The 22,034-nt window shown below is 42.2% G+C and overlaps 1 protein-coding gene across 1 annotated transcript in view; it reads right to left on the bottom strand.

The window, feature by feature from the left end:
- EPHA4 (EPH receptor A4) overlaps positions 1-22,034 on the bottom strand; it is a 106,795-nt gene that overhangs the window by 28,541 nt on the left and 56,220 nt on the right. Inside the window, exon 5 of the mRNA XM_087738996.1 lies at positions 20,005-20,343. Coding sequence (XP_087595122.1) covers positions 20,005-20,343 — 339 coding nt within the window. The remainder of the gene's footprint in view (positions 1-20,004; positions 20,344-22,034) is intronic.

Raw genomic sequence — 22,034 nt, 5'->3', positions numbered from 1 at the left:
GAATACATATGAATTTGGACCCTCCCATGAAAACCATGAAACTTGTATTTCAAGAGTCTGAGCCAACTTGTGCTTCCTAACTTGCCCTGCTTACGCCCAAGTCCGTGAGCAGTCCCTGGGGAACGAGGAAGCTCAGCGCCCGAGGGCCAGATTCTGGCTTTGATAGCTCTTTCCCAGCCAGAAGACACCAGAGATTGGTCCACTGTGTACCACACTGGCATCATCTGACCCTGTCCCATGTGGCGCTATATTGATGCGATGAATAGAAAAAAGCAGCATTACACTATCAAGGGTAAAGGCTGCGCAATTTTTGGAAAAACTCTACCTAGCAACAAGCTAAACTCAAAGATCCTTTAAACTGTATCTGTGTGCAGTAATAAGGGCTGCAATGAAGAAGATAATGGAAAACATCTCATTGTGCACCCTACACTTTCAATAGAGCCCCTGCTAATGCTGAAGTTCAGGTTTTTGACTGGCTGGAGGACAATGCATTCTCCCTTTGACTGTGATAGCAGCAGATTCATGGCTGCGCTGGGGGAACGGGTTTTCTGAAGATTTATGAACCCGGCTGCCCCTTTCTTGCTGTTGTGTTGCTGTGTGGTCACGTCTCTAGCCAGCTGTTATCAAGCTCTTTTGATGCTGACAATAGCTGGTATAAATGGTGGAGTCTCCAGGGATAAAAAGGGACATTCATGAAATTTTTAATCTTATCTAACAAAGCTGTCCTGTATAACCAGAGATTAGAGGTCTTCCTAAATCGAATATATTTTTTCTTTTGTCCCCTGAAGCTGTACCCATCTTGCTCTTCTTTTCGCCCCTTCCCTTTCTTTTTGTTTCTTTTTCTACCCTTAACGTTGGGATGATGATCCATGAAAATGTTGGAGAGTAAAAAGTATCCTTGAAACATGTATCCTTGAAAACTACCAAGAAAGACAAATAAATAAAACAGTCACAATAAATGAAAGAAAAATTGAATGTTGAAAGCCTCAAACCTACTTGACCATATCAGACAGTTCTGATGGAAGTGAAAATAACCAGTAGGTGCCGCACAGTCACAAAAGGGTGTCTCCTCTTGATGTGAAACCATCAGGGAGCTGCTTCTCGATTTACTGTTTGACAGTTTGGCATCTCTGTTAGAAATGCCTCCAGAACCTTTCTCTCTTTTTCTTGTCTGTCTCTCACATGCAAAGGCAAATACTGGATGACAGAGGAGACTATAAACACAGCCAACAGGGAGGATCCAGGTGTGCTCCATCAAGTTATATCTGTGGCATGACTGAGAACCTGCGTAATAACCTCACAGCTCCTCAACAGAGAATCGGGCTTTTTCTTCTTCCCCTTTGCAGTAAGAATACTGCTCAGCTACTAAATTAGAAATCAGATTTGTTACCCTAAAACACACTCACACACACACACACACACGACATTACTGATAAACCAATCGGAGAGAAATCCGCTTAGTTAACCAGTGCCTCATGCAGGGCAGACAGGCAGTTCTTTTTACTGAGAATCTGTCACTTATGCTGATCTGACCTCAAGACTCGTAGAGAGAAAGTTCACTTTCTTTCCTTTATCTTCTTTTTAACCTCCTTGGTTTCCCATTTCACTTTTGCAGGCATTTGTATTGGAATTTAGTGAGTCTTTCAATATTGGGCTGGTAAATGCTGTATGAAAACGCATTTCTTCTCTGTTGTAAAATGGCTATTTGCAGCAGAAGAATATATCTTAACTGCCCCTTCTTGTGAAAGATGCGTAGCTTTATATAGTTTAACAAGGGCTTTCTCATGTCTCTCAAAAAAGGACAGCTGATCTTAGGCACTACACCATACTGGAATAAACAACCTGCTCCTGGCCTCCAGGACACAAAGAGGACTTGTACATTAATTCCTTTATTACTCCTTACAATTGTAAGAATGGCCCTATTTATTCCTTCCTGTCCTTTATATGCAAATTCATACTACTTAACTTTTAATCTCTTCTTTTGTCCTGTATTCTGCAGATGAGTAATTGGTTTCTGCGTTTGTTTTGACTGTACATCCTGCCTCTCCATATGCATTACAGAAATCCTAAGAGTGCTGAAGTCCAGCTACAGGATGAAGTACCAGAATTGCAAGAGGCTGTCCAGGAGCTCTTTGACATCTCTGCAGCAGAGACCTATAACGGTCTATGCAATACGATGGTGATTTGCAACTCTGTGGACCTTGAGGAACTGGGCTCAGTAACCACAGGGAGTACTATAGTTATCCCACCACATGGATAAAAATCCTCCATTACCAGTTCTCTCTTATTTCTGCAAATAGCCCTACGAATCAGGTTTATTTGTTTCCTTGTTTTCCAGGAGCCACCAGAGGACCTGAGAAGTTGAAAGGCTGGGCTTCTGGAAGAACAACAGGTCTGGGTCTCCTTGGACATATATTACCAAAAGGGCATAAGAGTCCGGTCAGTAGCGTCCAGGACAAAGAGGACATCACCACTGCCAGCTTATAATGGCAATCCAGGCAGCAGTCACAGCCTTCTGGGTGAGCTTCTGCAAAATATTTACATTCTTTGTTCTTCTCCCTTTTGCCTTTAAATTGCCTCTTAGGGATGATGTGAAGATAAACATGTAACAGGTTGTAAAACGATGCTTTGATCATGAGCAGAATAAAAGACAGAATCTTCTCCTATATGTGCGTGGGCTAAGTGTTCATTATATACACACATTCTTACACAAAACATACTGAGGACAGCTTGACCAAAAAGAATAATGTACAAAATTAAGACATTCACAGTAAGATCACATAATGCTTCTGGAAGAGAGTGGGAGACCACTTTTTCTTTCACCTTTTGCACTTTCCTCTTCCCTCGTCCCTGATATTTGGAAAGGAACACTAAGCAAAAACTTGTTTCTCAATCATCACTGCTTACAACAGCAAGCTTTTCTGCCACACGTGCACAGACTGTACATACCAAGCACCAATTCTACCAGAACGGCCCATTTCACAGGGAAGAATGACAAGGTATTTTGGCGTCTGAGAAGGGGTCCCCTTGAACAAAAGCACCAAGTGTAACTTTCCCTAGTTCAAAGCTCAGCTGTTCCTCTCCCTTAAAAACCCCACTCCCTACTGATGTGAATGTTGCAATTTTCTTTTATCTACTTCCTCAATAACCTGCCATTAAACACCTACCAGTAGTTTTATTACTGCGGTTCTGAGCTTGCAGCCTACAGAGAGAGAGAGAGCACAGATGTACTACAAAAACTTCACCCAAATGCCATAAAGCCATATCCCAAGGCTAATAAGTGCTGAATTGTAACAGTTTTGAGGCACTTTAAAGGATGGCAGAAGCAGAGTGTCAGTTTTTCATTACTGGTTCAAATTAGGAGAGGGAAGGGAGAAGAAAAAACCAGGAAATAAATAGATGCAATAAAGTCTCTGGCATGTAGGCATCCATGAGTGAAAACAGCCCTTTATAAAACTACAACACATGAGTACTCAGATATCAAAGATACACAATGCCCAGTGTTTTAGTGAAGATGCCTTCTTAACCACAGCAGGGTTTACTTTCCACTCCCCATGATTTGAATTTAAATGGATCATGTTTACTCAAGGGGTCTTTCACTGATTGAAAAATATACCCACAGTTTGTACATTATCTCAGCTAAATTCAAATAACATATTTAAATTTAATTACTTGAAGCTTAGGGGTTTTCATGCTTTTCTTTTCCCCTCAATTGCACACAACAACACTTATTTGTTCTTATCAATGGCTATGTGCTTTGTCAAGCATCAAAATTAAATGCTTGAAAGCACTAATGATGCTACTGTGATTAAGGGTTTTTACCTTCCAGGGTAGATACTAAAAGCCTGCTCCATGATTAATTACTTTAAAAAAAAAAAAAAAAAAAAAAAGATTTCTGAGAATCTAACACTGAAGAAAAGTCCTCTTAGAAATCAAAACAAGACAATAAAAGATCTTCTCTTTTTTGGGACAAAACACATTTACAGGAACCTGGCACATTTCAGGTTTTCTCTTTGAATATTTACCTTGTAATATTGTAGGTTTTTACATGGGATTTTGTAAATTATGTTATCAAATAACGTCACACCAGGAAAAGGATATACAACACAGAGAATCAAATATATTTTTAATCATTTCTAAAGGCAACATTCTCCAGGCCAGATTCTGGTAATTTTATTCATGTAAGAGACCAACTTACTCTACTAGCTGTCGCACTGACGTCAAATCAAGCCAAGGCAGAAGTATCCAGCCCTGTTTAGTTACATGTACCAGAATAAATTAAAAAGAAAGCAGTTCTGCTCTTTCCTAACATGTTGGTGTTCAGTTCTGCTTCCCATTAGTCCCTTGGGCCTTTTACCCACTCCTCTCTCTTGTCCAGGCAGAAATGCTCCTGTTTCAGAGTAACACCAGCCCTGTGCTTCGAGTACTCCTGGCAAATGGCTTTGCAAACAAAGAAGAATGCATTTTAGCATGACCAAATTTCCAAACATATGCATAAGCCATGTATGTCCATAAGGATAAGCACATGAAAGGCTTTTGCACATGTGTACCTATGTACACACACAGATTAGATGTCTGTGTACGTCTGAAGAACTGAGCTAGAGTTTGGCATTCCTGTTCTTCACCACCAGTATGACAGCTACGCCCTTCTCCTAGGGACCAGCAAGAGTCTGCAGGCTGGATGTGCACTTTAAAAACTAACCACATGCATGTTTTATTTTTTTTCATTATTCCTTCTGTATAAGTGCAGCAAACATTTGTACTAGTAATGATTGGGCCAGGTTAGGACTTGGACAAGGATCTAGAGGCCTGATTGCTCAACTGAGCCCCTGGAAGCCTCCCAAGACATTCCCGAGTCCTCTGTCTTCCCACCGTCTGCCTCTCCCTCCCCCAGGAATGACGACTGGTGAGGAACACCTCCCAGCTTGGAAACTGAGACATGCCAAGATTCAGGGCAGCATTTTCAAGCTTTAGCATTTAAAGCAAAGACTTTAAATCTATGCCACTAGAGTAAAGCGCCCAAGGTTATCCACCCACACATGAAAATCCTGGCCGACGTAATGTGAAGCAGTGTGACAGCTGAGCTTGGCCTCTTTCTCTCAATCCCTTCAATCAGCTGTAATACTTCTGAACTAAACTTTCTCTCCTTGTTACTAGAAATTACACTGCTCAGGAATAGCACCAGCTCGGCCACAGGATACTCTCGTAGGACACCTTCATCCCAAAACGACAGGCACAAGTCATCTTCCCTTTCTTTCCAGGCTCCGCAACCCAGCCACTGCCAAAAAGCTCTGAGAAAAACAAGTGACAAGCTCTGAAACCTAGCGACCACCTCACATCAGTTATGATTGTAATGATGTGTTCATAAAGAAAGGGGCTAGAAAATGAGATTTTAAAGACTGTTAACACAGCATTATTATGTTTTAAACATTTCCTCCGTTTTAAAGTTTTCATATCTTGCCTCTCCCAAAAGAACCTGTGCTGCAAATCTTGCCAAACCACAAAAGCTGGCTCTGACTTGCATCAAATCAAAAGCTTGAAGGAAACCCCAGGCTGTTAGCAGCAACAAATAGTAGTAGCTGAGGATTATTAGAGTGCTGTATTTTTACCACCCTACTCCAGCTTCAGTTCTTGGAGACGTGCAGTAGCTGCTGAGGATCCACAAAAAGCCTGTGTATTCTCTGGGTTGCACATCCAGTTCTGTGTCAGTTGTAGCACGGACTACTTCAGCATACCAAACTGCTCTAATTTAGATCAAACCAATTATAGGAGCTGAGGTCTGACCACAGTTCCCTGTGGTTTACATCAGGAACTGCAATGAGACAGGGGTGACGAAGAAGATTTTGCACACCCAGGAGACGGCTCGTTCTGGCTATTAATTTCTGAGGACCAGTTCTTGACAGCAATACATTATTTTCAGGTACTGGCCCTCCAATTCTGAAGGCCAAATAATGATGTCAGCTAATGCAATGCAGGTCTGGAGTAACTCCAAAGATCTGAATCTGCAACCTGCAATCCCAGAGATTGCCTTAAACCAAAAGACTATAGAATCTACATAGCATTTAGCAAGAGATCTCTATTACAACTCAAGCACAGGGTCTGTTTAGTCTGAGAACTGCTTGTTTTCTTTCTGCTAGCTTGCTAAGAAATCCTGTTGGCATGTTCTGACAAGGATAACTTAATAGTTGCCAACAGAAACATGGCAGAATACTGTGTATTTCCTGTATGTATGAATGCCAGTTTAAAACAAACAGGAAAACAAGTCTTTCAGTTGGAAGGCAATTTATAAAAATCTGTCTGAACATTACATCCACTTAAAAAAACCAGCACCGAAACACTTCTAAATGCTTAAACTAGAATGATAAACAGAAGAAGGGTGAACGTACTTAGCGTTGTGAATTGCTCTAAGAAACTCTAGAGCTATAAGCAATTTGTTAAGATGAGGAATTAGTCGGCAGCTGTCTGACCTGAGCAGGTTTGGAGCCGCTGGTCACAAAGCAGGTCACGTTGCAGTTACTCTTCCCTCTAGCTGAGGTTAGACTCTGACCCAATATAAACAACAATAAATTTTGTAGCCTCAAGAAGGCAACACTGATGCTCCACTGCATTATACTGGATTGAGAAAAGCAGAGAAAATGGGCCACCCAGTCCAGACAAAGAGAGATTGCCACAACTCTGAGAGTCCTCCTTTAGGGCCCGGACCAGTCACGCTTAGAGGTAGGATCCCATGACCCAAATTTGGGTTGCATGCTTCTGGGAAGCATGTGCAGTAATCATCCTCTTACTTCCCAGACGCTGGTCCAGCAAGCACAGACCGCCAGAAACCACTGATGCTGGGACACAATGTATAGCACCCCAGGGTCCAGTGGCTCTGGGGGAGCCAGAATGAGAAATTAGAGACCATAACATCTAGTTAATAAAACAGATAATGTTGGATATGGGGCATTCCCCAACCACTCAAAATAAGTAGTCTGGAGCAATCTGACCCACTTAGCACCATTCCCTCAGGGCAACTCTACCTCACCCACACACCCTGCTGTTCTTCCCGGGAAGACCAAGGTAGCCACCAGAGCCAATTCCTCCCCAGAAACAGCCTGTCCTTCGCCTTTGTATGGCAGCACAGGAGGAGGATCTGCTGAGCTGCCTTTTCAAAACAAACTCCTCCACTCCCCCTCCAGCCCCTTCCACAAGAAAATCAAAGCTACCCTCAAAGACACATCAGATGCCCCCAAATGAGACCCCTGTCCCATTCTCTAAGCCCTTCCACAAGTCAAGCAACCATCCGGCTACTCCTCCTCCCATTTTCCCATCCTCCTGCCCATGGTCAGAGGAGTTAAAACATGCCTGCATACACTTCATGAGTCAACAGACAAGGGGGGTAGAGCTGTTCTTAAATTGTACAGGACCAACAAATTAACTTACTGTATCTGTACCCTGCAAACCACTTCTTGTGCCCAGCTTTTGAACCACTTACAGTAGCGTATCAACATTCCATAAAGCAATACTGAAAATATCGACCCTGCTCTATTAAAATCCCACAGGGGCAACCCTTTGTCTCATGCTGCAAAGGACAGCTCTCACCTGATGCCACATGTCTATATCTATTAGCAGAACGCCTCATTTCTGCTCCTTGGTCCTTCCTTGTACTTACCATCAAGCCACCTGAGCATGCGGTCACCCCAACAGTTGTGGCGTAAAGCTTAACTCACCGTGGGGCAAATGTGTGATTTGGTACCCAAGGCAACACATCTCCTAATGCTATTCTCCTTGGTTCTCGCACAGTTACTTTTTATTTACTTGAAACATGGATGTCTAGATGATATATATATACGTGCTAAATAACTTCCTTTGTCACTTACTTTCAGCATTAAGAATATTAGATTTTATAAAAGAGCTGCTTAAAAGCCTTTTTGAAATCCAGACAAATAAAAGCCTCTGCCCTATATGCCACTTAGATGCTTTGGAAATACTGAAGTATCTTCTAAACGAAATAAATAAATAAATGTTATGACTCATTTTGCTAAAGCAGCATTTGCTATTTTAATAAATAGATTTGGCCACATTGTCTCATCCTGGCTTCTGAAGTGCTACAGTAATAGCAGAGACTTTGCCATTTGAGTTTCTCAGTTCAATCACCCAAAGTCAGAAATGGCAAGAATCTTGGAGGAAGAAAAGATAATAAAATTATAAACACTTTACTTCAACTGTGATACACAGCTCCAACAGCAACTGCAGGCTGGGTCTCAGACATGCCCTCCTGATCCTGCGGCACCCAAAAGAATCAAAACCCAGGACTCACCTGACAATAAAAATCACAATTCCTGTCTTAACACTTGAGAGTAAGAAATTGTTTCGAAGTCACCAAAGTTAAGGAATTTCACCCTTCTTTACTTTAAGCTCCATCACACAGAAGAGGCTGGTGCAGAAGGTTTGTGTTTACATATTTACATTTCAGCTGAACGACCTATAAATTTTAATTGTAGTTGATATTCAGAGCGTTCAGCTGGAACTCTGGTGAAGTACCTTCTGTACAAAGGTTAGATGGATTCGACATGATAACGATCTCTACCTCTGGGCTGTTAAGAAACTCCTGAGATTCGATCAAGGTTTAAGTTTTCTGGGCTCAGGTTAGTAGCACTTTGTGAAGGACACTGGTTTGACAGCACTTGGAGATCCTCAGTTCTTCCAGGACACTGCAACACACCCTGCCATACTCCCTATCAAAGTTCCTCTCCTTCAGGGGAAAAAGATACTCTGTGCTTTTGGAAAAATACCACAGAGAATCAGACTGCAGCACACCTAACTCTCACACTCGGAGCTCTTCCACCAGGTCCTCTCACTGGAACTGAATTAAGCCCCCTTTCCTTCATCTGCAATGGGCAGATTTCTTCAGGAAATTAAAAATCATTAATAGACCCGATGAGAGAGAAAACTATATTCTGCACACAGTGTTGCTGCAAAAAGTTTGCTGTTCAGTAAAAAAAAAAAAATTAGTGATGAGGGACAAACTGGGGAAGAGTCGTAAGCTTCCTGAAACACATAAACCTTAAAATTAAAATCTTAGTTCGTGATGTCAGTAACCGATTACATCATAGGTGGCACATAATTAAAATTATAAAGGGGTTTCATTATTTTGGTTTCATGCCGGATACTGAAAACTAGTGCATTATTCATTTAAAAATCGTGTCAATTAGAAAAACCCCAAATGGAATAAGCAATTAAATATTAAAGGTGGATGCCTCAGTGGAAAATAGTCAGAAAGATAATTGGTAAAGTTTCCTGTGCAATGCAAGTGCCATTACAAAGTCTGAACAATTTCAATCCTAAAAAATAAATAAAAAAATGTAAAAAATCAACCTCATGAGGTTATCAAGATTTGGAGTTGCACAAAGAAATCAGCCATGTTTATTTCCTGGAGGAGTACTGAGCTACAGTCTGAGTAAGTAAAAGCCTGTGAAAACAATAATCCCAAATTAGCTCAGCAATCACATAGATGGGTCTGTACTCCGAGTCTGGACCTTCATTTTCAGTCCTAGATTCGCTGCAGATAGGAGGACACTGAGAGCCCGCCCCGACTCCTGAGGAGAAGATCTCTGCGACAGGTCTCGCCTCCCCTCCGAGGCCGGGGCCCCAAAGGGTACTTACAGCGTGGAACTGAGAAGTGCTCAGGACGGGGACTGCAAGGAAAAATATAATCTTCTTTCAAAACCTGCAATTCAAACATCATTTCTTCTTCCAACAGCAGGCAAAGCACTTTTCAATGTTATGTCTCTCCTCCCTGTAAGGTTCATTGTTTTGTTTTTAGTTCAGTTTTGTCATCAACAGGTCCAAAAATTTGATTATCTTCTCATTTGATCCAGATGAAGCTGGTAACTTCCATTTAAGGATCAGTCAGACTGAAAATAAGCTAGGAAACTCCTGTGCTACAGAGCCTCTCTAACCTGTGATGTTCACAGCTTGTCGATGTAACAAATACAAATAAAAATATTCTCTGGTTAAAGAAAAATGCCACATCTGCAAGTGGGGCTAAAGAAGTCTCCTTCTGAGCCCAGGCCACTCTCTTCAAATCAGTTCTTCCCAGTACTTGCATAATTGCAGTTTTAACCTTCAGCATATGCAGCAGTGAAAGCAAACGCCTGAAACGCTCTGGGAAAGACCCCGCTGAGTCTGCACATCATGCCTGAAGTACGACGGAGAGCTCGTAGAGGACTCCCCTTGGCCAACCCTGTCCCACCGTGCCCGGAGAGCTTGAAAAACAGGGGATTTAACACTCAGCCACTTACATATTCCAGTCACTTTCTGTCTTATTTATGTGCATGCACAATATCCTGATAAACTAGAAGGGAGGCTGCCACCATTCCATCTGCGTTCCCTTTTATGCTAAGAAAGATAAATTGGGGCTGATTCGGAGGACAGATTTAAAGAACACAGTATGTTATCAAGACAAGCGCAATCTTCCCAGGGAGCCGTTGTAGTGGGTTGTCTTGAGATCATGCCTTTATTTGCTTGCTAAAATAAATGGACACCACACAAAACTCAATTCATATATGAGACATCTCTTCCAGCCCACTATACCTTCCTATTTTGCTTAGCCGAAACTGCCTTATTCTATTATTTATTGATGCGACCATTTAATGGCACATAGAAAATTAAAAATAATAAAAAGCTAATTAAAAACTTCAGTGCTTTCCTTTTAGTTTTCAGTAATCTATGGAACTGAAAGACATTTATACCCAAAGCACATTACAGTTTAAGGGTTTTTCTGCCTGTAATAATCCATGGATACTTTCAATGGATTTTAATACAGACAAAACCAAAGAGATTTTATGGAACAGTAGAAGTATTTAATAAAAAATCAGAATCAGTCAATCGTCTTTTTAAGACTAGGTGATAGAATTCAATAGCAGGGATAAAAATCCTAATAAATTCTGCAGGAACAGTTCAGAAGGCTGAGCCAAAAGTTATCATTTCCTTTTAAATTAACAGTAGGACTTTTCCATAAGGGATGTTCTGAAATACAAATGACCAGAGGAATAAAATACAAACGCTTGAGCTTCTTACGCCTCTCTAGACTGTACTAAAAAAAAAATCCAAAACTACAATCAGCTTTTGTTATTATCAGTTTACAAATCACAACTTTCAGAGACCCCAGATCCATTCTCGGAGTGCACTAAGAGTTCTGGGACTCTGGTTCTTGAATTTAGTAATGAAGGCAGATTACCTTAATCTAAGGCGACGCCATGAAATCCTTCAAGTAGATGCAGATAGAGGCTACACATTTGCCTGCTTTGTTTGGGAGGGGAAGCCCACTGGAGCCCTGCCATAATAATAAAGCGCTCCCTGCACACCAGTTCACACGTGGGGCTAAATCTGAAGTGACATTTCTCAATGAAAGGAGCAGTATTCACTCGTGTGCTCAGCATTTTGATGTCCGCCAAAATCTGGCAAACATGATTATAGAGATCCAGCAGGCATGCCACAGCTCTATTTAGTCCTCATAGTTCAACGCAATGCTATGCAAAAAATAAATAAAAAATAACGGGCTGCCTTGGGATGGCGTTCTGGGAGTATGACTTCATGCATATGGATGGACTCGACACATGTTTTGCAACTCCTCGTACAAGGACAGACTATCTGAACGAAAGGGGACCGCGTTACCCACCCTTGTGGGGTCTGTTCAGCATCCTGCCCTCCAAACCCTGAGCCAGTGCAGAAACTTTCGGCTTCAGGGACTAGTGATGTTTATTTGTGCTACTCTGCATGGCATTTTAATTAGTAACTGTGCGGATTTAAAACCTTTGAATGGACACACAGGGGCAGTTGTGCAGCCTGGCTTTTGTGTTTCCACTCTCTCAAAAAAATCCTGTTTGAGGACATCAGCAGGGGGTTAATGGAAGCTTTGATAAAGTTCTCCGAAGCCTTTTATTGTTGCTCAACTACAGACCAGACTCTGCTGTCTCTCTGGATGCTTTCCAATTAATTTAGTCAGCTGCAAAAACAACTAGAAAATTTAGAAGTCCATCTAAACATTCGGTAGCCACAAACATTCTTGGGCAAAATCTCCTTCCACATGAAAATATTTCCTTGCCAAATGTTTAAGGGAAGCACTCAGACTGGACGGCAAGCTTCACAAATGTGAAATGTCAGTGCACTGCCAGCGAAAGCAAACGCACAGTTAAATAGTCCAGAGCAAATAACAGCTGCAGGACCGTACCTTCATCTCTGTCAGTTTGGTAACTATTCATCTGTACCAACATCGCTGAGATCAGAATTTGATCTGATTTGATGCCTCCTAAAAGTAAATTTATATAATTTAAATATGGTCAATGCTACCCAGTCCTGAAATTAAATGCCCTTTCCCTCAGGAGGATATGTAACTAACCTCCATTTTCCATAGCAAACCATGAGCTCTTTTTAAAAATGAACCAAACTTTTATTTAAATGCTGCAATTACTTCTTGGCTCTATCTGACATGCAACTTGTCTAAGCTGTTCACTGAACCCTGAAGCTGGTTATTTACTAAGGATCTTTAGAAAGCACTTTTTTTTTTTTTTCCTTCCGACCAAGACTTGTATCCCCCACCTTGAATACAAATTCATGGAAATGGGTGGTGCAGACAGCTTTGCCAGCAAGCAGGCAGTTGTTATTTTAATTATTATTTCTTTGTGGAAAGCTGTAGTTACCTTAAAATAATAATTTAATCCCTCCCAACAATAGTTTTCCCGGTTTTGTTTTTAAGATGGGAGCACGTATGCTTATAACTACGCATTTATTACAGACCATCAGTTAAAGCCTGTGCAGGAACACAGAATTGTTAATAAGAAACTCCCACTTGCATCTGCCAGCTTGGAGGAGCTCCTTACTCAGACACATTATCTTACACACGTAATTAAACGCGCAGTAGAAGAAATCTGAAATGGCCAACACATGACATCTCTGAGGCTCTGAGAAATCTCACGCTCAGCACTGAGACTTGCCCATTCAAAAGTATTCCTAACTGTTTGCTCCCATGTAATTCCCAAATTTCTTGCGCTGGGATCACTTATCTTCTTTCTGGATCTCCCACCATGTTTATATTTGAAAGCTCTGTGGTTTCTCAAAATACATTATTTGGTTTGCTTCACCAAGTCCTCATGGTAACTCCCTCCAATGTAAATCTTCAGACAGCAAAAGCCAGAACACAACTCCCCGGGAGACGCAATGCAAGGGAAGAACGAGGCGGGTCCTTGTCCTGCACAGCCTGGCAGGTCACCTCACCCACTACGGCAGGTGAAACCCTGCAACAGCTGACAACTTGTCCCAACCCTTCTGCTTGAAAATGTGTGTACGGGGGGGATCGCTGCTTATGTCTAGCAGATAAATGCGAAGCCTTAGAAACCACACTGGTTTAGATTCAAAATGCAAAAGTGGCATACAATTAGCCTGGAATTCTGCAAGATGCTGCAACAAATCACTCGGAGTGTCACGCTCGCGGATCACCCCTTTTTCAAGCCTCTGCTTACTAGTTTTGAATCTCTTTCCCTATTGAATTCACGCTTGACACAGCTTCATTTGTGGAACAAGGAGACTGCTGATCCATCATCCTTAGTACAAACACCTTTAAAGCAAAATAAAAACACCCCTTTGCAACTCCCCTTTTCCATTACCCTGACATTTTGCAGAAAAAAAGAATGCAGCAGCTAAAAGTACCACATGCACATCCCATGCTCTGGACATCTGGCATGTATCCAGATGTTTGCCAAGAGATTATTTTAAATCAGGCTTGCGAGGAACTGGGTGGCCAGGGTGCTGTGACTGTTTATACACACCCAGCTACGTGCATAAGTTTCCTTCTGGGTTTGTGTGCCTGTAAAAGGACTCCTGGAACAGGCTATTTGTATCCTTTGGCTGCAGGGAACAAGTAACTGGAAAGGGTGGGACCATGCTGGTAGCAAGTACCTTGGGGGGGGTGGGGGGGGGGGGGGGAATTGAACTGACTCCTGGATGTCTGGGAAGGCTACAGCCAGGTACTGCTTTGTCCAGAATCTGGAGTGCCACACACTCCTCTGTTTGGGCAAAAACATGAACTTGCCCACATTCACAGCTTCCAGGTTAAGCCGTTCAATACTTTCCAACTGGTCCAAAATGCTCGCCTAGTAACAGCCTGTCCCAGCACCTTAATCCTGCCCTCCACAACGCCCTAAGCCTCACCAGCACTACCCCTTCCTCGCACCACCCAAGGGAGCTGGGCAGGGAGCTGGACTGGAAAACCCACCAGCCGTGAAAGGGGAGCTGACCTGCACGAGCCTCCCGATATCCTCAGCAGGCACCAGGGAAGGGTCAGATCAGAACAGAAAATTACTTATTTTGCCAGCTTACGCTATCTTAGAGGGTGAAACTCTGACACAACTGTATGATGAATCCTGTCTTCAAGTTCACAGAGCTCCTTCCCCAGCTATTTGGAGATGACGTCTTCCTTGGGGTTATACGGCCCTTCAAAATTCTGTTTCAGCACAACAAACAGCTCATCACCAGGATTGCATTAAAAAAAGGAAAAATTTTTGCAAGAGCTGAGCATAAAACTATAGAACTCTGAACAACTACAGACCTTGCTATTTTTTAAAGCAAAATTAACTCCTTTTACCACCTCCCTATCGATAAGATTCTCAATATGCACATAAATATCACCACATACAAAATAAATGTTATGTTCCCTCTCAGCGAACAGAAATGATTTACTGTTATTTATACTGAAACCAGGACTATACTCAAAGAACATGATGGAGTTTAGAGAATCAGATGGATGGATCGATCTTCAGAGTATCTGTTAATTTTATTTTCCACTAGTAGTTTAAGTGTATTCACGCAGTCACCTAAAGAAAGCTCTGCGACTGAAATCTACTTAACAATGTCTTTTGATGTTTCACTACAGAGTAATTCTTTATAGCCAAGTTATAAATATCCAGGAAAGTAGCACATTAAAAAGAAAATACTGAAAACCTTAGGTTTCCTGGCCTTTGCATGTTTTGCTTTTGATCTGCCTGAGCACCTATTACTTTGTCGATATGAGGAGTGCACACTGACCAAGGGCAATGTATGTCCATGAATTTTTACTGACTGCAAATTTAGCTCTGCACGGGCTAAACCACGCTGGCAGAATGTAAGACCTTATATGCATTTTCTGTGCTGTTCTGTACAACACGTGAGGAATGCTAATCAGCTGTTGAAAGGAAACGTGGGCTCTCAAAGAAGACCCACCGAAATGCAAAATGGGAATACATATTCCCCTACCAAAAAGTCCAGTAGAACTTGCGAGTCCTCTGGAAGCAAATAACACCCCACTTCTCCCCCCCCCCCCCCATTTCTAACTTAAAACACAATCATCCTCAAAGGATCAGGATCTTTCAGATTTTCTTTTTCCTTTTAGTAACAGAATTAAGAACATAAACAACAAACAAACCTACAGGCTAAATAAACCTGAGTAACAGTTGACATTTTCCTTCCCTGCACTGCATGTCAATATTTCAGGTTCATCACAGTTTGGTCACCACAACTGCAACCTGTCCCAGAAGAACGCTCAATTCACGCGGGTCTTTTCGGCGGCGCTCAAGTCCTGGTGGCACCGTGACCCATTTTAGTTCCTGCCTGGAAATGGATACTGAACAACCGCAGGGCTCTGAGTGACGGTGAGGGACCGGGGAGGATACAGAAGGGGGGGGAGGACTGCAGCACAGCCAGCCACACCGCTCTGCCTCCGAGATGAAGCAGCTCTGAGACAGGCGAACAGACAGCTAGACAGGCAAGGTGTGGGGGATCGCGGAGACAAAGGAGCAAGAACAGAAACAGGGAAAAATGGGACAGAGAGCCTGAGATATTCATAAGAAAGATCAGTTCTTGATCTTGAACACAGGCAGCTTGAAAACATCCCGTCTGATGCAATGGGAGAAGGAGTAAGTTTATTTATTTATACTGTGTTTTCATCCTAATTGGCACATGCTGCCTCCATCTAGCTGTGCTGGTCCACTTAAGGAAGCAGTGAGCCCAAGGTAACCTAACAAGGTAACAAATCACCAGGCAGTCTGTGTGTTCAGAAATACCAACCGTTTTAACTCCAACAAGCAAAGGAGCAAGAAGGACACCCACCCCTCATAAAATGCAAACAAAAAGAGGGGAGGAAAGCAAGCAGCATTAAGAGTTTGGATTTTAAATCTCATTTAGAGCTTGTGTAGGCTTCCCGCCCCCCACTGCTCCCCTGCCTTGTGAAAGCCTTTAGCATCCCTGCAAAACCTTGTCCTTGCGGTGCTGCCCCCGCGGACACGCACACAGACGAACTTAGCAGTGAACCTGGCTGTCAGGTTGGAGACCTAAACAGCTCAGCTGTAATCTTTAATAAAAATATAAACTGTTCAGTGCCTCTTCAAAAAAACAAAAGCTTCCTGCTTGCTGTGAACAAGGTCTCTTTATTGAGAGATTTACTTTTAATTTTGAACAGCTTCGCAGCATTATCCTTAGCGGAAAAAAAAAGCCCAGAGATTTTTGAGCTATTCAGTCAACTGCCTGGTAGGGTTTCTCATTGAAATTAGCTTCTCCTAGCAGCATCGCATGAGAATTGCTGGTTTGCATCTCTTCCACAAGTCATTTCACATTTTTAAAAGATGGACAAAGTGCTGATTTCATTTGATCGAAAACAGAAAGCCACAGAAGTCACCACTGCTGGTGGAGACCCTTAATATCAGTATTTCCCAGTACTCACTGTGCTAAGGGCACTGGTTCCAAATTTCAACAGCTCAGTGCTCCATCCTTTGCTTTTTTAATTTCTTTTTAATCTTACATGGGAAAAGAGTGGCGGTTCCTATCTCAAAAAACTTAAATAAATTATTATACTAAACGTGCAGAATAGCGAGCTGAATTCACCATTTGAAATTCTTAAAATGTCACAACATTGAAGTATTTTACTAGGAGATAGAAATTTTTACTTGGTTCAAAGCCTTCTCTCTTTAAAAAAAAAAAGCTATAAAAACCAGGACCTTTTCAAAGGAAGCAGGAAAAATACTTTTTCAAATGCTTTTTGATCCTACTTTGAATGGCAAAAGCTTATTTTAATTTAAACATTTTTCTACAGTACTGGAAACTGAAAAGAGTTTCTAAACAAAGGGGGAAAGTAAACTGCCTCATTTCATTATCTCCAGGAGTAAAATGGCAAAAGCAAACAAAAAAACACCTGTGCCTTTCAACTGCACCTTTTATGTCATTGCAACACATTTCTTCAATTTTGTATTGAATATACCAGTAACTGATTTCTCATTGCTTTCTGTCCGTCTCCAAATGCATACCTTCTGTAGGGGCTGGCATCAATGCAAGCAAACATACAAATATTCAGATTTCTGATTCTGACATCAGAAACTGCATTCTAAAATTTCTGTATATTTTCTTCAGATTATATGGTTGCATATTTGGAAGGTCAATTTGAGACTGCTGTTAGAGGAAGGATTTCCTGGTCCCTTGCAAACTTATCATCCCTACTGAATTTAACTCAAAGATGCACCTCTTGCAAACAATTCCAGCAAATTCCCCAGAATACAACCCAAAAGCACTGCTCATATCTAAAGAACTAAAGAACCACATTAACAACATATTTTTTTTTCTATCAAATGTTGTAAAGCACAAGCAAAGATAACAAAACCGATAAAGTCGTTTACAGATTTTCAGTGTTGGTAGTTTCATTTTTATTAGCAAAACAGGGAAAGAGTGTTATTTAAAGGAGGAGCTTGGCTCTAGTCTGAATTTAGAAATTGCTGCAAAGAAGCCAAGGTAGCTTTACATTAGTGTAAGAAAGGTGCAAGATCAAAACCAAGCCTGTGGCAGTGCTCTATCATGACATGATTTCCTTATAATGAAATATAGTGAAAGAAAATGAGTGGCACAAGAATTTTAATGCACCCCAGACACACATTTACAATGATTAAACAGATCGGCACTTGCAAAACCCAAGAGTCCAACTTTACAAACCTTTACTCAAGCAAGCAGTTTCACTGAAATCAATAGGATTAATTTGCATATGTAAGGACTATTTATCTCAGTTGAGATCTGTATGTTTAGGCCACACATTTCTATTTAGAGCTTCTATGCAGCAGAATACACAAAGTCATATGAAGAACGGGGAAAACACCGACACCTTGGAGTTAATTTTCATTTGTACCAGTACAGTTTTCTCCAACCCTCTGAAGCATTTGATAGACTGGGCATGTTTCATAATTGGAAATGTTGGCAAAAATACAAATTTCCTGATGTGAAGAACTGCTACTCATGGATAATAAACAAAATCAATTCTTATTTGCATATTCAATCAGATTTCAGTTTGCATATTAAAGCATAAGATGGTAGAATTTTCACACGGTAGATGGATCCCACTCACTTATTCATGCATATATGCATCCACTAATCCTTACACATGCCAAAATCAGTCAGAAATACTCTCTTTGCTAGGCATTCATAGCACAAAAACACTGTCCCTGCTGCTGTTCTCAACCTTCTCTTTTCGTATAGCGTATGACAGCATTCTCCGGCAGCTTTCTCCCGAGACTGTAATAGCCCCTGTTCTCTATTAGTCTTCTTTCACTAGGCAAAGCGATAGTTTGAATTTTTGACTCATAATTTAAAAGGGATGCTGTCAACTGTATGTGTAAAGAACAAAAAACACCGGACCAGATTTTCAAAGGAGCTTCAGCATGGACTTGACAATTTTGCTTGTAACTGTCACTGCAAAATTGAATGTCTCACTGCTAATATTGAAGTGTTCTGGACTGCAGTTAAAATTTGTAGATTCAGACTATGCATACCTATTTTTCACATGCATCTACTAGGAAACAGAATTCAAAATATTTATGTCATCCAGTACTATCAAAATATAAAATATTAATATTGTCCCATACACCATCAGTCTAATGATAAATGATAACCTTGTAAACTACGCTTTAAGGTGCTGAATGCCTGCAACATCTGTGGGACGTGAAGGCAATCAGCGCTGCTGCGCTGTGAGCAATTAGGTAACAGGTTTGATGGTCTTGTAGCCAGTCTGACAGTCTGGATATCTAATCTGCATACAGAAGAGTGTCCTATTCAAATGTATATAATTTTGTGCATGAAATTAAAATTCAACTGGAACCCTGTGCTTGAAACCCTAGCTAGCTGCAAACGAGAAATGTTTTCATGTAATTAAAGAAAAAAATCATACGAATGATCATAAAATCTAAACCGCAATCTGCTGCAGCAGCCTGTACTAGGTCAAGCGCAGGGGACTGAAAAAAGTAGAACTGCCTAGGCTATCTGAAATAATCAGGTATAAACAGAAATGGTATTTCACTCTCCCAGATGAGTGAAATGCAAAACTCGGCCAGCATGAAGATGAAAGCTCATATAGGATTTCTAAAGTAATGCCAGCTCTGATCAATTGAAACGTTGTTAGCAGCAGGATAAGGAGGTATTTATTTAACAATGGGACAGAATCTAATTGACTTTGCAGGGAGAGGAGAGCGAGCAGGCAGGCAAGGGAGCACCAGCTCATTCTTCTTTCGCATCTGACAGAGCCCTTTTTGGCGGGAGGTGGAAGCGCAGCCCCTGCGCCCCCCGAGGGCGCGTTCTGCCCTCTGCCAACCCCGGGGGCGCATTCGCGGCCAGGGGCAGGGTCTCCCCTGCGAAGGGCCGAGCCGGCGGCCCCGGCTCTGCCCCCCCGGCGCCGCCCCGGGCAGCTCTGCCCTTCTGCTTCTGCAGAATGCCGCCCAGTGTCCTCCCAGCGTGCTGCAGCGGAGCTCTGCTCCCCGCTGCCGCAGTCAAACCCTCCTCTGTTTTTCTAGCTCTAAAGAAGGTAAACTATCCATGTGTATAACCATGAAATAAGGGTTTGACCCAGTTACGCATCTTAGGGCTCCTTGCATTCATTCGCTAATGCTAAATGCAATGGATATCACAGCTTGCTTAAAAAACAGGCAGAAGAGAGAGGAAGAGAATTTGTGTTCAGGTTCCTACCCGCTTGGTTAGTTGTCACAGTGACTGACACAGCTTGGTCCTGGCTGGGATTTTGCTTGGACACTCCATTCACCGCCCAGACTTCAAAGGTGTAGTTAGTGTGCGCCAGAAGGTCAGTAATGGAGACCTTGGTGGTTTTCAAGCCGTTCTGCTGGGGGCTGAAGTGCACGCCACTGCCACAGGAGCGGCAGCGGCTGAGGTCGCCAGCACCGCACCTCTTGCATACCACATTGTAGGAGATGTCTTCCCGACCACCTTTGTTCTGGGGGGGGCTCCACTCCAAGTTCACCGATGTCTCGTTGACGTTGGAAATCAGGTTCTGGGGAGCAGACGGAGGGCCTAGATAGAAAAAGTCCACATGTTTTTAGTAACTGGAAAAACCTTACCTAATATTTTCAGACTTAGGGACCTGGGGGATACTGAGTGTGCAACTCCCAGGTAAGTCAAGGACAGCTGAGACCACACAGAATTTTACTTTTCCACGTTCTTAATAAAGGTGAAAAATTAACTGCTAAGTCAAACTCTGATCTCATCATCTGATGAACTAACAGTATTTTCCAGGTCTAAACGAGCCTGAAAGCCCAGTATTGCAATTAAACAAGAGTGGGTTTTTTTCACTTTCAGTCTTTATACTTGCTATGAAAAACTTAAAATTTACATATTTTACATTCATTTTTCCATGATCTCACGAGCAAAGCATCAAATGCACAAACTCCTGCTTCAGCTGAGATTTTCAAGGTCCCCCATTACCTACAGGCAGACTCTCGTTGAAACTGTTGATCTCACGATATTTTTTTCTTAAGAATAGAAGTGCAATATTTTGCAGACAAGTTAATGTCAGATATTCAGTGAACACCGAAGCCCATCAGGCAGGGTGCTGGACATGACACTTTGGGATGCAGGAAGGAGATCTGAGTAGAAAGCTGGACACAGAACTAAGGCTTTGAAGGATGGAGAATAAAGGTTACAATAGGAGAACGTGAAAGAATTGGGGAGGAAAATACGGTGAGTGGCTGAAAGAAGAGCTGATACAAGAAAACTGGTCGGGAACAGGACAGCATACAGAATGCTTGGAAATTAGGCTGATTCAGAGAGACAAGGTCAGCTCTTGCACCACAGGGACAGGAGGCTTTAAGATTGTAAACAGGCTGCCAAACAGTTCCCAGCTGGTTCCAGCATGGGGAGTATGGGATTTGGGGGCAGAGGCGGAGGCTGGCTGGAGACAACCTCCCTGGGCAGGAGAGGGCAGAGCCGGGCGCAGGGAAGGGGCAGCAGGAGGGGAGCGGAGCCCGCAGGAGGCAGCTCCTCCCAGCACCTCCAGCAACCCACTGGGACTGTAATGGTCGGTTCTGCCCGACCGGGCAAACTCCCTCCAGCAGTGCCCTGCCTCGCTCTGTAACCAACGCACAGGCAGAAATCTTATTTATATGCTTAAATCCCCACAGGCCCAAAACCAATAAGCACACTGAAAATGCAGAAGAGCCAATCCTGTGACTCTTAATCTAATTTCAGTACAGGTAGACACACTTTTTGTACCCTTAAATTTAACAAGGATGATTCAGAGCAACCCCATGAAACAGATGGGTATTTTATACATCATGGAAAGCTTCACCGATCATCGAAAGGCAGCCTGTTCTGGGGTAGGGCATGAGGGCGCTCTGACTACGCACGCAATACTTTGGGACAGGTCATAAGGCAAATACTGCATCGAATAGAAATGAAACAGAGAACAAGGCTTGCAAAATGTAATGATCCAAACCAGAATACAGTACAAATATCAGTCCTTAGTAATTACTCATAGTTAGAGCTTTAAATACAAACATTATTACCAGACAAATACTGGAAATAATTTTGCAGAAAGTAACAAATTCAATTTTTACTCAAGACACAGGAGAGCTTGTGAAAGTTGCTTAAATTTTATCAAAATACATTCAACGGTTGGAATTCACAAAAGGTTCAACCAGATCTCCTTGCAGAAAAGGAAGGGAAAGAGAAAGTTCTGGCAAGTTTCATTCCAGGTTTTCCATTCG

Source organism: Nipponia nippon, unplaced genomic scaffold (assembly GCF_047370975.1).
Source record: "Nipponia nippon isolate SJK-2023a ecotype South Korea unplaced genomic scaffold, ASM4737097v1 scaffold_7, whole genome shotgun sequence".
NCBI classification, from domain to species: domain Eukaryota; kingdom Metazoa; phylum Chordata; class Aves; order Pelecaniformes; family Threskiornithidae; genus Nipponia; species Nipponia nippon.
Note: the sequence above shows the minus strand (reverse complement) of the source record. Positions and strands in the feature narration are given on the sequence as shown.